We start from the raw sequence: 14321 nt of genomic DNA, 5'->3' as shown, positions 1-14321 counted from the left end.
ACGTCAACGTCAGAGCAAAACGCACGGACGCAACCGCCGACAAGTCGTTCTGGCGCGCCTTCACCTCCGCATGCCCCACGATGCGCGTCTGCGCTTGTGCAACCCGTTCGAACAGTTCCAAGTCCGCTTGACTCACCAAACGATGCTGCTCCTCGTCGCCTTATCACCGCGATGCTACACCAATGTTCACTAATTTCTTCAACGGCATACGAGCCGCTGCCGGAAGCTCTTTCGGAAGCACGAACGAAGACGTACGCGCGCCTTTCTTTGCAGGCTGTACGGCGGTCTCGGATAGTCCAGCCGCTACAATCTACCTTCAATCTATACCATCCGCGCCTCAAGCTAACGCCATGTCGCTACAGACAAACGATGCCGTCGCCGAATCGCCGTCGGGTACTAACTTGCCTCCAAATCCCTACTCTAGGGACTCACCACCCGCACCAGAAACCTCGCGCATTATCGTAGACCTCTCCTCGCCCACGAACCGTCCGAGTCGACCCGCCCACAAAGAGTCACATCTGGAGAAGCATCGTTCGCGGTTGCAGAAGTCGGAAAAGAGCGAGGACGAGAAGCGCTTAGTCGGAGATTACACGTAATTCTCCTTTACATATGAGGAGCAGAAAAAGAGGCTGACTTGTGCGAAGCAAACCAGCGGATGCGGTCGATCTCCCGGATCCAAGGTCATATTTGCCGCTGACGAAACGCACCATGACTTCAAAGGTATATCACTAGCAACTCGTCCTTGGTATTCCATGCTGATGCTCTTTAGCCTGGTTCAAATAGCGGTTTTAGACCTTTAGATACTATGAACACTGGACCCAACGTACCGAGCCGAAAGCCAACAACATATGGAAAGAAAGACCGCCCACCTCCACCATTGATAGGCCAGGTGCATGGCGCAGGACAGCTTGCGTACCTTCAGCATAGAGAAGAAAGAGTATCGGCTACACCATCTCGTCGCTTGTCTTCACGAGATGGCCATGAATCGCTATCGGGTGGAGCTACACCGGGAAAACGACGAAAGATCAACCATGTCATAACACTAGATGACGATGATGACGATGAGGTGTTGGAGGTATCTCATCCCGTACATACCACAAATTTGGGCACGTTAGAGGACCAGATGCGTCCAGTCAGATCTGAGCAACCACGGATGAGCATTGGAAGTGGAAGCACTATCAGCGACTTTAGGCCGCTCCAATCGAAAAGCGAATTCCGAGAAGTCGACAGTTTTCTTAAATCTTCTCAGAGGAAGCCAAGGAACTTGAGTTCTAATGCACCTAAAGGTGACTTGCGACACTCCCCTTTCGGTGGTGGTGCTCTGTCAAATAGCCCTGGCGCACGTGCTAATCGGCAGGTTATCTTGCAAGATTTTCAACAGGGCGAGACGAAGCAAAGCCCCACGAGACGTGCTAGCTCTGAGCATAAACTTGGCCCAGTCACATCTCGTTTCTTTCCTAACGCTCGTATCAATGAATCAACGTCAGAACAGATGGAGCAGCAGCCTGCAAACGTCGAGAGCGCATACCTTCGCACACAGCATAGATCGGCACCAAAGCGAGCCAAAACAGCTACCGATAGCTATAGCGCAGATGAGCTTGCCATTACTCCCCCAAAGCCAGGATCGAAATCGCCTTTCAAGCAAAAGCAAAAGCAAACCGGAAACAGTAGAGTCAAAACAGACGCTAGCGGAAAGGTCATAGAAGAGTCGTGGCCACTACTGTTTGCAAGGTCGTCCGACTTTGAGGGTAAGGGATCAAGATCTGAGGACGGCCATGCTACGTTGGTCTTGAAGAGCAAAAAGGACGAAGGCCTACGTGTGCAAACATGGGAGCCGGTCGACGGCTGCTATGAAACGTACATCATCATACTATCCAAGGACATCAACAAGGTGCTTGCAGACGATACCAGCCGCGTCCGATTACAGGGGCCTCGGAGACACGACGGGAACTCTGGCATCTTTGACCTGGAGTTTGCTAGTACTCCTGGTTTTTCCCACTTCCTTAATGACTATGCACGTTCAATGACACTGACTAGGACGTACTTGGTAAAGACAGAGTAAGTCATTCCAGGCTGCCCCAGGAGCTTTGTTGACGAGGGCGCAGTGATTATATGGTCGAACTATTCAAAAGACCTCTGCAGCCGAAGAATGACAAGATTGGCACGTCCGCGATGGTAGAAGACCCTACGGAGCAATCGAAAACGCTCAATCGAAAAGGCAATGACACGTCAAACACACCGTTATTGGATCAACTGAAGCGCGCTGCAGACGGAACTGCAGCTAGTGCTACGTCCGACGTGAGTACCGCAAGGATGGGATCGACTCGAACATCACGCGCAAGAAGATTAGCCCCTATTCACTATGTCGATGATGTGCCTACACGTTCGGACGTACCCAAATATTCGGTCGAGACAGGACTTGGGCAACCGTGGACTAGGTAAGCTTATAACCGCCAGCACAGCATTGTACTAATCAATTCAAAGATCTCTTGAATTTGGTGAAGGTCGCCAGCGTGCGATAGTACACTTCGATGATCTGCCCCGTCTGGACGAAGAGGAATACATGAATGACAGTTTGATCGACTTCTACATGATGTAGGTATTGACCAGCTTTTGCTATATCTATATTACTAACTCACCTAGCTACCTCTTCAAGCAGCTCAACGTCCCTGCTGATAAAGTTTATTTCTTCAATACCTACTTTTTTACCAAGCTGACGGAGAACTCGGGTCGAAAATCGATTGATTACAAGGCTGTTGAAAGGTGGACGTCTAAGACCGATATCTTTAGCTACGATTACATTGTTGTGCCTATCAATGAAAACCAGTAAGTCAGGATGTGGTGAGTTCCGTAATATGTGTTAATTATTGTTAGATCACATTGGTACCTGGCAATCATCTGTAACGTGTCGAAAATTGAGCGCAAGCCGATAGTCCAAGATTTCGATGCATCTCAGGCAAATGAACCACAGGAATCGAACGTCTCAACCTCAACCACCAAACCTGAAGCGGTTACGACTCAGAAAATAGCATTGTCTCCGGACCCACCTGTTGTCATTCCGGAAACGCAAGCTGAGCCGAGCGACGAGGAGCCAAACCTTTTTGACGAGGCGGTGCTATCCCTCGTCGATCGCGAAGATACTGGAATCGAAGCGTCTGATACATTCGAGGTTACCCAAGCAGGGTTAGCACGTCAAGATCCAGGAGCTGGGCCTTCGACTGTACGGCCAGTCGATGCAGTTGCAAAAGATGCTCACCAAGGAATATTGTCGCATCTACAGTTGGCGACGCCACCCACAAAGGCCAAGGTCAAACGCAAATCCGTACCCAAAAGAGATCCCGATCAGCCTGTCGTCATAGTCTTGGACTCCCTCACTGGAAATTCTAGATCCGGAGCAGTCCGCGCCCTCAAAGACTGGATAATAGCAGAGGGTGATCACAAGCGTGGAATGAAAGCCGTCATCAAGGAAAATGGCTATTATCCAAAGGACACGCAGATTCCAATGCAGGACAACTGGACTGACTGCGGTGTCTATCTCCTTGGCTATGTTGAGAAATTCTTCCAAAATCCCGATGATTTCAAGAACAAGCTGCTGACGGGATCGATGTCAGCTCGGGAAGATTGGCCAGAGCTTAAGCCGTCCGAGATGCGGCATAAGATGCGTCAAATTATATTTGATTGTTACAAAAAGCAGGAGGAAGATAGGAAAGCACAGAAGAAAGCCAAGAAGGGTTCTGCAACTTCGAAAAAGTCACCGGCTCCGACGACACAAGAATCTGGGGATCAGAGCCGACCCAACCCTGAAGAGTCACAGAAAGAAGAGTCAAAGCTTGAACAATCACCTCACAACAGGAATGTGCAGCCTGCATCGTTAGAGGTCCACTCGCCCGTCCGTCTTCCACCTAGACTTGGGTCACCGTTCAGCCTCGACACAAAGCGGACGGCTTCCACTCCACAGTCCCCACAGACAATTATCAGCAAGGTTTCTGACTCACCGCCAATTTCCACGTCTCCTGCGAAGCCAACTATGATCACTTCACGTCCAGAAGAAACACCAAAGCGCCACCCTGAAGTGCGTATTCCTAGCAGAACCCCGAAATCGCATGGGTCCATGCGCAATGGTCAGACTACTTCAAACGGATCACCGCGTCCAGTCAAAGTACTGCATCAGACTGGCGGTGCACTCGATACATCGAGCCCAAAAAAACGTCGGAGACAGGTTGACGACAAGAATCAAGTCGAATCGCCGACTGCGAAGCGGCAGTTCACTAGGTCGCCCTGGCGAGTTCGCGATGGTGATGCGACAAGCGAGCGATCAACTCCACGCAGCCGGGAAGGTAGTGTTCCCCATGCGCCAATTCAAATCGACGACTCCCAAGAGGTCGAGGTCGTAAGCGCCACCCATCGCCAGCATGTACAAGCAACCTCGATTGCTCAGCGCAAACTCTCATCGCATCATCCACGCTCGAAACAGACGCTTCACCCATCACCGTCCTTGGAAGAAATTTCGCGTTCGTCGTTCAACAGCGAACATCCGAAACATGGTCAACGCGAAGGACGTCCTGTTGATAGTGCGCTCAGAACACAGATGGACGAAGACGACCATCCCAGAAAGAAGGTCCAGCGTTCAACAGCTCCTGCTCCTGGCGAAGGGAATGATCCGTTGGAACGCAGAGACGAAGAGGGATCTGACTCAATAGAACGAATCTCACAGTCGACCAATCAGTTGCAACTTGACGGAATCAACGACGGATCCGTTGTAAGAGAAACCCCGGAGCCTGATGAAAAGGGTCCGGTTGCGCAGAATGGAGGGTCGAGACAAGATCCTCTCCTTCTTTAGTTTTTCTTCTTTTTTGGGACAAAGCATGTCTTGCATATATCTTGCGATGGTGATTGCGAATTTTTATTCGGAAAATACAGACCCATCTTGGAATGGTGAAGGCGTTATATATCAAGGATTAGCGAAGGACAGCATGTCGCGAGTTAGGTGCAACTGTGGCAGCGCGCCCGATATCACAGCACAACTATGTTATCGTGCAATATTTATACAGCACTTTCGAGAATCTTGTCTTCTTTACCTTGTTCGGTCAACTGTCGTGATATGGATCCATTTGCGCCACGTCCGCCTGTAGGGTCATCGAGCGCTGCGACAGCATCGTCGACTTCTGCAAGCAGTCAGCATTGCCGGCATACCCTCCCTCGGCCAGGAGAGATACCATTGATAGAAGGCCTACCCTGGAATCCCTCATCCGTCTCGGCTGCTTCTCTGCCCACCCACCGCTTCATTTTGTCTCTAACAAACTCTGCAAAGTCCCATTCTTCTGGTTCGAGCCTTTGTGCGCCTGCTATCCAGACATAGGTTTCTGCCTCGGCTTCTTCGCCCTCTACGTTGTCTTCTTCCCTTTGTGATAGGTCACCCATGCCTTCTTCCGTGTTGCTGCCTTGGGCCCTGGGTTGCAGGACCTTGACTTTTACTTTCTGACGTTGATATTCTGAGCCTTCGAAGATGTCTAGTCGCCAGATGTCGCCGTCTGTGAGGCCTTGTACTAGGGTTCCGCGGACAGACGAGGGGGAATCCACGGGGAGGATGGCAGGATAGTCGGCTTGTTTTACTTTGTGGCGTCGGTGCATGTGAAGGATGGCTGGGCGTATGTGAAGAAGAGAGGCGTGGGCGGGTGTGGGCGGTGTTTGCGAACCCCATATTACGCGGTGTAGGACGGGCGGCGCCATCAAGGTCCCGTAGAAGAATGCTGTATGTGACATTTTGGTGGTTTGGCGGTCGATGGGAGTATGCGAAGGCTGAGGCTTGGAATACTGGTGGTGGTAGAGGCTTATAGCGTCCATAGACGATCAATTGTGCGATTAGATGAAAGAAAGATGGGTGAAAGCACCCCATGTAAACAGCGATGACGCAGACGCGATAAAGCTTATCGGTCAGCCCTACAGCCGCCAGCGGCCACTAAATTAGCGGAGATTGCGGAACTCTCCTTTTTGTCCGCTGTTGTTGTTTTTGTCTCAGCCTCACCACCTGACCAATTGCGCCAAACGGTCTCGAGGTCGCGTGTGCGTTAAACCCATAGCCGTCGGTCACTCAAGCGTTGTAAAAGGAGCATCTAGGGGACCTCGAAGGATTCCGACAGCTCCACCGGCGTTCCGAAGTGTACCGCCTGGCCAAGCACCCAACCATCGCCATGTTCTTCATCAGCGCCATTGTGAAGAACATTGCGCCCGTATTGTATGCACCCACAATCCGCCAGCCCTTTCCTGCTTCTAACGCACCCCCCGCAGCATAGCAACAAGTCCAATCACCAGCTATGGCGACCAGATCTACAGCATGCACCGAGCCCGCAGCTCTGCCGGCTTCTCCCTCGACATCCCGCTCATCATGCTCGTCGCCAGCATCCTGAAAGTCTACTACTGGTTCGGCGCCCACTTCAGCACCTCGCTGCTCGTCCAGGCTCTCCTCATGATATGCGTCCATCTGCTCCTCCTCCATGTCGCGCTTACGAACCGACCGCCGCCCTCGCACCTCCCCTTCCAACATAAAGATGTGTCGAACCGCCCATACGACTTCTGGCAATGGAGGGCGCCGAGACCCTATTGGACATTCATCACCTACTTTACCGGCGTGTTGCTGGTGCTGCACTTGGTCATGTCGTCGACAAGCATTTTCGTCCCGTACACGGATCTGCTGGGTATGGTTGCGTTGACTATTGAGGCTACGCTCCCGCTCCCGCAACTCCTGGCTAATTACCAGAGACGCGGGTGCAAAGGCTTCAGACCCAGCGTTATTGTCAACTGGGTTATTGGTGATACGTTCAAGATGTGGTTCTTCTTTGCTAGTAGCAGTGGTGAAGTACCTTGGGCTTTCAAGGCATGTGGTATCTTCCAGGCATGCTGTGATCTGGGCCTCGCAGCGCAGTATTTGATTTGGGGTGACGGGCCTGTAGGTGTCGAGGGACTGGGAAGAGAGAAAGAGGTTCGAAGCCCAATCCCACCTGAGGATGGATGGAATGCTGAGAAGCTGGGACAGGCAGGTGTGACAGGAGGTATTGAGATGAGCGATGGACAGGCTTGGGAGAGACCGAGGGCTGCGTAGGCTCCGATGAAGATAGATGAAGCTACCATGTAAGACATGCTTATATACAGATATCAGGTATGTCGAAATAATATTATTATCGCGCATATCCAGATAACGCGACTGCTTGAGGACTGCCTGAGCATCACAAGGCGGATCCACGCAAATACCATATCAACCGCCACATGATCTCTTCATTTGACCCAATGCAGTGTATACAGTTCACACTACATAGTTCGTTCCCAGAGTACGCCTCATCCCTTCTTATCACCTGCTGTGGACAAAATTCAGATAAACAAGGTATGGCCCGAAAATCTGAAGATCCCAAAGATTCGAAGGACGACCTGAGCATAGTAGCCAACGACGCGCGTAAGAGTGCAGCACTACAATGGAGAGCTGTATGGAAGGTGGAAGATGCCGAGAGAGCGGAGCAGGAGAAGCGAGACGCTGCGGAGAAGGCTGCGTCGGATCAACGAATGAAGAAACATGAGGATGCTGCCATAGCAAGAGCAAAGGTTGAGGAGAAAGAGCACGGAGAACAACAAGCAAAGCAAAGAGAGGATGTCTTTTTAGCGGAGGAGGGCGATCTTGTTTAGCAGGAAAATAGGATAAGGAAATGATACGCCAAGGTATACTTCCTTCACCTCTAAGCATTCAAAGAATAGGAAGCACAATCTCGCCTGTGTATTGGTCGAATTGGTACATCCGCAGCAAGCAACCTTTCCAGAAGCGCAATGAGCAACGAAACAACTTGCACGATTGCTGAAGCACCTGTCAGCTGCACTTGCGCGCAAATAGAGCACCCTAATGCCTTTGGTACAGCATTGTGCCATAAATTCGTGACTGCAGCCTGCCAACAAACTCAATTGCCCAAATCACACTTCCAGTACGCATCCTTCATACAGAGTTCGCGCTACAGGATCACAGCACAAACTTGACAAATAACTATCACGGATAAGTACTATCGCTATTCTAAGCGCAAACATTTGCCAATGCAGCCTCCCGATGACATAGCTTTTGTTCCACCTAATCAGTGATAACAACTCCAATCAGATATATCAAACACCTCCCATCCCACTGGCATACCAGCTTTCAGACTGAGCATCCACTCCTTTCTTTCGAGCACCAGAGTAATACTCTGTCTTATCCGTCACGGTGATCTTGAGCGACCTTCACCACAAAAATGTTCGGTCCATCGTCCCCAACCTCTCGTCACTTACGGCGCCGCCAGCAGAACTACTCCTGGGACCATGGCTACCTATACCAATCCGAACTCACGCCTATCCCTTCTTACGAAGACCTCTCCATCCCCACTGCCATGCACTCCCCAGTCGACCTCCCCTCCAGGGTTAGTGCTCTAAACCGCCGCGCGGCCATCGTCTCTGCAAATCTATCCCATCTTACCACCGTCGTCAAACCACTTGAGACGATTAAACCCGATGACCTGAGCGAAAGCCATCTTACTGACATATGGGAGGAAGGTGTGTGCTTGGGCAAAGCGATGGAGGACTTCAAAGAGCAAGTAAGTTGTCTCGCTTTGGAATGGATGTAAGATGTACACTGACTTCATTGCTTCACATTTGCAGATGGAGGAAGTGAGCTTGATACTGGAAGAGTTGCTGATTGGTCGGAAGAAGGCCATGAAGGTCTTGGGTGGGGTTGGCATGGGTCTAGAGAGTAGTAGAAGTATGTCGAGGGGCTTCAGCAGAAGAAGGGGGTTGGGATTCTGAGTAAGGAGGGTAGAAAAGATGAAGATGTGGTCATCTCTTTGTTCATAATGGCGTTATGTTTACTAAGGCAACGTATCATTGAATTGCATCTAGCGTACGGGCTTCATTTTGACAATCACTGCTAGGCGACCCATACTTACGCAGGAATCGTCTCTGGGGGCACACTTTCCAGTGTAGGCACAACAGGCTTGATCAAGCCCTGGTCGTCAAAGTACACTCTATCAATGGTGGTTTCCCTGTTCGTTCCGTTGCCGTTTGGTATAGCGAACCGATGGTACGCCATGTACCAGTCGTCAGTGTTCGGTACGTTAATGATGGAACTATGCCCAGTGGCGAGAATACCAAGCGACGGATTCTTCTGGAGTATGATACCGTGGTATGTCCATGGTCCATGAACACTTGTAGATGTCGCGTATCCCACTCGGTAGTTCTCTGAACCAGTATCGTCGATGGAGTAAGTAAGATGGAAGAGGCCTTTGCGGTAGTTCATGAAGATGCCCTCGCGAAACTCGGGAAGACCAGTAATGACACGAGTGGTGCCGTTTTTCAGTGAGAGCATATCGTCGGTGAGCTCAGCATAGAGTGCGGGCGTAATGTCTGACCCTCCGTTGCCCCAGAAGATATAGTACTTGCCAGTAGTTGGATCTTGGAAGACATCAGGATCAATCGCTTGGCCCGTGGTGATGTTTCCGTTGGAAGAGTCTCCAATGTTCAAGATCATGGCTTTCGGTTGGGCAGTGAAAGGCCCTTCTGGTGAGTCTGCAACAGCAACACCGATGGTCTTACGGTCGTACTCGGGGTTGTTACCGCTGAAGTAAAAGTAGTACTTGCCGTCCCTTTCGATGATAGTCGGAGCCCAGGCATTCCCCGTCGCCCAGGGTACGTTGCCGTTTGTCCCATTGAGGGTCAAGAAGGGCTCGGCTGATCGCGTCCAAGAGACGAGATCAGGGGACTTCCATACATAGAAAACGTTGCCGCCCCAGCCGGGGAAGCCATCAGTTGTCGCATAGATGTAGTGGTTTTCACCAAAAACGGCGATGTTTGGATCCGCATATAGACCAGGAAGTACGGGGCTGCCTGTCTTTGCAGTCAGACCAGCAAGCTCTCGTGCAGTCAGACCAGCAGACTCTTGTGCAGTCAGACCGGAAAGCTCTCGTGCAGTCACGGGGACTACAGTGCCGTGACGTGGGCTGGTCGGGAGCTTGTACGAGCTGGAAACCTTCCAGTTGGGCTTAGAAATATCATCCGTCTCTAGTGGGATATATCCACGTCCAGTGTACTCGTCGACAAAAAGATAGTACTTCTCGCCATGGACGTCACCTGGGTTGGCTTTGAATACTGTCGGCCCTTCGACATTGCTTGTACCAGCGTTACGACCGATGCATGCGGCAACCTGAGACCATGATTCAACAGGAGCAAGAAGGGAGTCCGAGCGCTCTTGAATGATGTCGGTGCAGTTGGTGCCTGTACCACCTTCGTCTTTGGTAAATCGATAAAACGTGGCGCCCTCCTGGATGACTGTAGTGTCAATTCGTGACATCTTAGCATCCTGCCAAATCTCGGGTTCGCTAAATGTGACGAAGTCTCGCGTGGTCACATAAAGCATGCGGTGGTAGGTTGCTCCCGTGCGATTCGTATCGCTCTCTTCGTATAGAGATGATGCCCAAAACACTACGTACGATCCGATGTCGGTATCGTAGTATGCCTCAGGTGCCCATGTGTTTCCAGCAGTGGAGGGAGAAACCTTGACGTGTCGTTGTTGTGACCATGTCTTGAGGTCGCTTGATTCCCAAATCTCCAGATACAAGCTCCCAATACGGACAGCATCTCCCCAGGAAGTGCCGGATCCAATCGATAAGTCAGTGGCGAGCAGATAGAATCTGTCACCTTCCGGCGAGCGGATTACGAAGGGATGACGCAGTCCCTTCGTGCCTTCGGAAGAGGCGAGAATGGGCTGTCCGTTGTTGAGCTCTCTCCAGTCCAATGCATTGTTGCCCTCGCTGGCTGCTAGGTAGATTTTCTCGCCCGCTAACGTGTTGTTCGTGAAGTACGCAAACGCATAGCCCTCGAACGGTTCAAGTTCGACAGCTTGTCGTACGTTGGCACTGAACGTGCGATTCGAAGTTGTTCCTTCTTGGTCGATGATCGCTGTAAGATTGACAACGGTGTCGGCGCCTTGTCTTTGCACAATGCCGTCCGCAGATATCACCGAGGGGTTGTTACTCATCCAGGTAACATTATAGTTCTCGGATGCGCTCGGTAGGTGAAGATTACCGCGAACATCGTCGACGTTTGTAATCGTGAGGCTTTCCAGTGCTGCTTGGACCTGGGCTCCTGACGATTCCGTTTGAGCAGAAACTGTCGACCATAGACTCCATACACACAGAGGAAGGCGGTACGACCGCATGATGAAAGAGATGTGAGAACGAGGGAGATACGGGTGTCTATTCAGAAGCACAGGATTACACACCTTGATGATATAGTACTATCACGAGCCGGGAGCTATACTCACCTGGCACTTTCGAGCCATAGTTACTTACCGGGAGCGATACTCAATTGACTTCCTTCCTTTGCCTAAGCGTAAAATCTCCACGAATACGCGGTGTCCACCAGGACCTAATTCATCAGCTCCTAGGGACCCTGGTCTCGTAACAAGTCTTGAACCTTGACCTTCCCCGGAGTACCCTCCACATTCGCTTGAGTCGTGGACCATATATAGTGCGGCACTCCACAAAGGCAGGCGAAAAGCAGAAACCGATGACGCCACTCCCGAGGTTTAAGCTGGATGACTTGCGGGGTTTGACGCTAAACCACGCACTAACCACGAACGCCATTCAACTTTCGTAGCATCTCGGGATAATTCCTCTCCGACTACAAACATCTGCAAGAAACTCCAGAGTTGTGTTATACAGATAGCTTGTCTCAACTGCGTAGTCTCGGTAGTCTCTCGATTGCTCCCCCCCTCGTTACATACCGCGGAGCACACAACATTGCCTAAGTGATAGGTTTCGTTTGCGACATTCCCTAGGCCTATTGCCCGAGCACGCGCTTCCTCGGCGTCTTTCGCACGGATACGGCTGCAAGCGCGGAGATATACGACCTTTTGCGTCGGTCGTACCATGGTCATCTGGTCGTGTAAAAGATTAAAAAACCGGTTGACTTGCAAAGAGCAGACAGCTTCATCGTTCAGAAGGAAGCACCACAGTCATCGATCACAAGGCGCTACATATGCATCAACAGGACGATGCATAACAACAGATTCGAAGAGAACAAGATTATTCCGTTCGACCCGAAATGAGATACCCTTCGCCCACAACCACCAACACGTGGGTAACGAAAGGTACACTTTTGATGTTCGCCGAGCGCCGTCCCGTTCTCCAAGTCTCCAAGAATCTTGGCAAGAGAGCGTTCCATAGTCGAGAAGACATACCAAGGCTGGGCTTGCAGACGAGAGTGTATGCGTAGGCCGAACGTGATTGCGGCGATTGCTATAAGTGGTCGAGTCAAAATTTGTCCTGTGACATCAAATGAGCGGAAATCGAACAATGCCATTCAATGCGACACTCGCAAAGTATACACTGAGGACATCGCGATTGCTACGAGGCCCGTTGAGATATGATACGAGCTTGAGGAAGAGAAGTCAGCGTCTCTGAGCGGCTTTCTTACACGAGACGTTATCACAACAATTGCTATTTTTCGCTGAGTACCTATCCGGATTCAAACTATGGAGCAGTCCCAAGATTTGGCGAACCGGCATGTGCAGGATGTTTAGGCCTAATTTGAGTACCCATAGGATCGTAGGATGTAGTATCCTGGATTCTTAGGGTATATAAACTGCATCGGCGTTGATTGTGCACTATAGGTCAAGTTGTATATTCATCTCCACCATTGTCTTTCGTTACACTACTTGAATAGGGCCTGTCTCCTGTTGTCGAATATGCGTACCTCAACAATCCTCACGGCCATCTCTTTGGCACAAGCTACGCTTGCAGCAATCGAGCCGAAAAGCTTTATCTTCATCATTCCCGATGGCATGGGACCCGTTTCCCAGACATTGGTCCGGACATATTTGTCTATGATTAACGGGAACTCAACCACTCGTGCTCCCCGAATGGGTGCTTTGCCTATCGATGTTACCGTCATCGGTAACACCAGAACTCATTCTGCCAACAACTTAGTGACCGATTCTGGTGCTGCGGGAACTGCTCTTGCTACCGGCTACAAGACTGAAAACGGAGCTATCGGTGTTACGCCCGATGGGAAGCCGGTCGGATCTGTGATGGAAGCTGCGAAGTTGGCAGGCTATCTCACTGGCCTCGTTGTGACTTCACCTATCAGTCACGCGACTCCCGCCGGTACAAATGACTCCCATCGTTCGTCAGATCACCGCTAAATATACCTAGCTTACTTCTCCCACTCTGTGAGCAGGAACGCTCTTGACAAGATTTCCGAACAGCAGATTGGTTATAGCCACCCTCTGGGCATCAGCGTTGATCTCATGCTTGGTGGTGGCCGCTGCTACTTTCAGCCTCGGAATGAATCCGACTCATGTCGCACAGATGACATCGATCTGTTCACGTATGCTGAATCGAAAGGCTACTATACTGCCCGCGATCGTGCCGGGTTTGACGCTCTCGAGCTTGGTTTAGGCAATATCCAGCTTCCATACGTGGGCCTGTTTAAGGATGGCGACCTCAGCTACGAAGTCGATCGCCAACAACAAGCCGCCGACGTCCGCGAACCATCACTGTCTGAGATGACGCAAGCTGCCCTCAACTCGCTCTCGCGAGCCAGCGCGTCCGACGACAAGGGTTACATCATGATGATTGAAGCTTCCCGCATCGATCACTCGTCACACGCACACGACTCTGTCGCTCATTTGCACGAAGTCCTCGAGTTTAACAACGTTGTAAACATGGTCATGAAGTGGATCGACGCGCATCCTGATACCGCATTCCTCGCTGTGGCGGATCATGAAACTGGTGGCATAACCATACCCTCTCAATACGATCCATCGCTACTCCAGCCTGGCAAGCATTCAGCCGAACATTTGAGCGAACTTTGGAGCGGCTACAACGGTACCGACAAGGCTGCATACCTCAACAATGAGATAATCCCTGCGTATGGCCTGACCAACGTCTCCGATGCGGAGATCGAGATCCTTCTCGCCGCTGGCGATGAATTTGCACAGGAACTTACCGACCTTCTGAATGACCGCGCGGGGCTCGAGTGGTCAACTGGTGGCCATACTGGCGTTGACACCACCTTGTATGGCTATGCTGCTGGTGGCATGGGCGACAAGCTCGTCTTGGACATGGCGGGTGGTTGGGACAACACTGACCTGCCCAAGTACGTTGCTGCCGCTCTGGGTGTGAATATGGATGAGGTCACGGAGCTGTTGAATGTCAACGGAACGGAGTGGGTGCCTAGGGATGATGAAGAAGAGCCAGAACGAAGGCGCTGAAGAGGGCTCTTCGCAGACCGCGCGAACTAGACTCGGCGAAACCTCGAAT

General features: G+C 51.2%; 7 protein-coding genes across 7 annotated transcripts; 5 read left to right on the top strand and 2 right to left on the bottom strand.

Annotated features, from left to right (window-relative positions):
- Positions 1 to 182: 182 nt before the first annotated feature.
- J4E82_010535 (uncharacterized protein) lies at positions 183 to 4840 on the top strand (the record flags this gene model as incomplete). The annotated part of the gene is made up of 8 exons (XM_051736747.1): positions 183 to 251; positions 363 to 592; positions 645 to 720; positions 770 to 2058; positions 2106 to 2438; positions 2485 to 2595; positions 2644 to 2826; positions 2875 to 4840. The coding sequence occupies 8 exons, from the start codon at positions 183 to 185 to the stop codon at positions 4838 to 4840; spliced, it is 4257 nt and encodes a 1418-aa protein (XP_051583497.1).
- Positions 4841 to 5043: 203 nt separating this feature from the next.
- On the bottom strand, positions 5044 to 5763 carry J4E82_010534 (uncharacterized protein; the record flags this gene model as incomplete). Its single annotated transcript, XM_051736746.1, has 2 exons — positions 5044 to 5165; positions 5217 to 5763. 2 exons carry the CDS (start codon positions 5761 to 5763, stop codon positions 5044 to 5046), a joined length of 669 nt encoding a protein of 222 aa, XP_051583496.1.
- Positions 5764 to 6191: 428 nt separating this feature from the next.
- Positions 6192 to 7099, top strand: J4E82_010533 (uncharacterized protein; the record flags this gene model as incomplete). The annotated part of the gene is made up of 2 exons (XM_051736745.1): positions 6192 to 6235; positions 6289 to 7099. 2 exons carry the CDS (start codon positions 6192 to 6194, stop codon positions 7097 to 7099), a joined length of 855 nt encoding a protein of 284 aa, XP_051583495.1.
- Positions 7100 to 7263: 164 nt separating this feature from the next.
- Positions 7264 to 7674, top strand: J4E82_010532 (uncharacterized protein; the record flags this gene model as incomplete). Its single annotated transcript, XM_051736744.1, has 2 exons — positions 7264 to 7312; positions 7370 to 7674. 2 exons carry the CDS (start codon positions 7264 to 7266, stop codon positions 7672 to 7674), a joined length of 354 nt encoding a protein of 117 aa, XP_051583494.1.
- Positions 7675 to 8261: 587 nt separating this feature from the next.
- J4E82_010531 (uncharacterized protein) lies at positions 8262 to 8808 on the top strand (the record flags this gene model as incomplete). The annotated part of the gene is made up of 2 exons (XM_051736743.1): positions 8262 to 8600; positions 8665 to 8808. The coding sequence occupies 2 exons, from the start codon at positions 8262 to 8264 to the stop codon at positions 8806 to 8808; spliced, it is 483 nt and encodes a 160-aa protein (XP_051583493.1).
- Positions 8809 to 8944: 136 nt separating this feature from the next.
- J4E82_010530 (uncharacterized protein) lies at positions 8945 to 11215 on the bottom strand (the record flags this gene model as incomplete). The annotated part of the gene is made up of 1 exon (XM_051736742.1): positions 8945 to 11215. The coding sequence occupies one exon, from the start codon at positions 11213 to 11215 to the stop codon at positions 8945 to 8947; it is 2271 nt and encodes a 756-aa protein (XP_051583492.1).
- A 1530-nt stretch (positions 11216 to 12745) lies between these two features.
- On the top strand, positions 12746 to 14272 carry J4E82_010529 (uncharacterized protein; the record flags this gene model as incomplete). The annotated part of the gene is made up of 2 exons (XM_051736741.1): positions 12746 to 13163; positions 13212 to 14272. 2 exons carry the CDS (start codon positions 12746 to 12748, stop codon positions 14270 to 14272), a joined length of 1479 nt encoding a protein of 492 aa, XP_051583491.1.
- Between the last annotated feature and the right edge of the window lie 49 nt (positions 14273 to 14321).

Source organism: Alternaria postmessia, assembly GCF_024291825.1.
Source record: "Alternaria postmessia strain BMP 2775 chromosome Unknown scaffold_131, whole genome shotgun sequence".
Taxonomy (NCBI): Eukaryota; Fungi; Ascomycota; class Dothideomycetes; order Pleosporales; family Pleosporaceae; genus Alternaria; species Alternaria postmessia.
The sequence above is the reverse complement of the archived record's forward strand: the minus strand, read 5'-3'. Positions and strand labels throughout refer to the sequence as shown.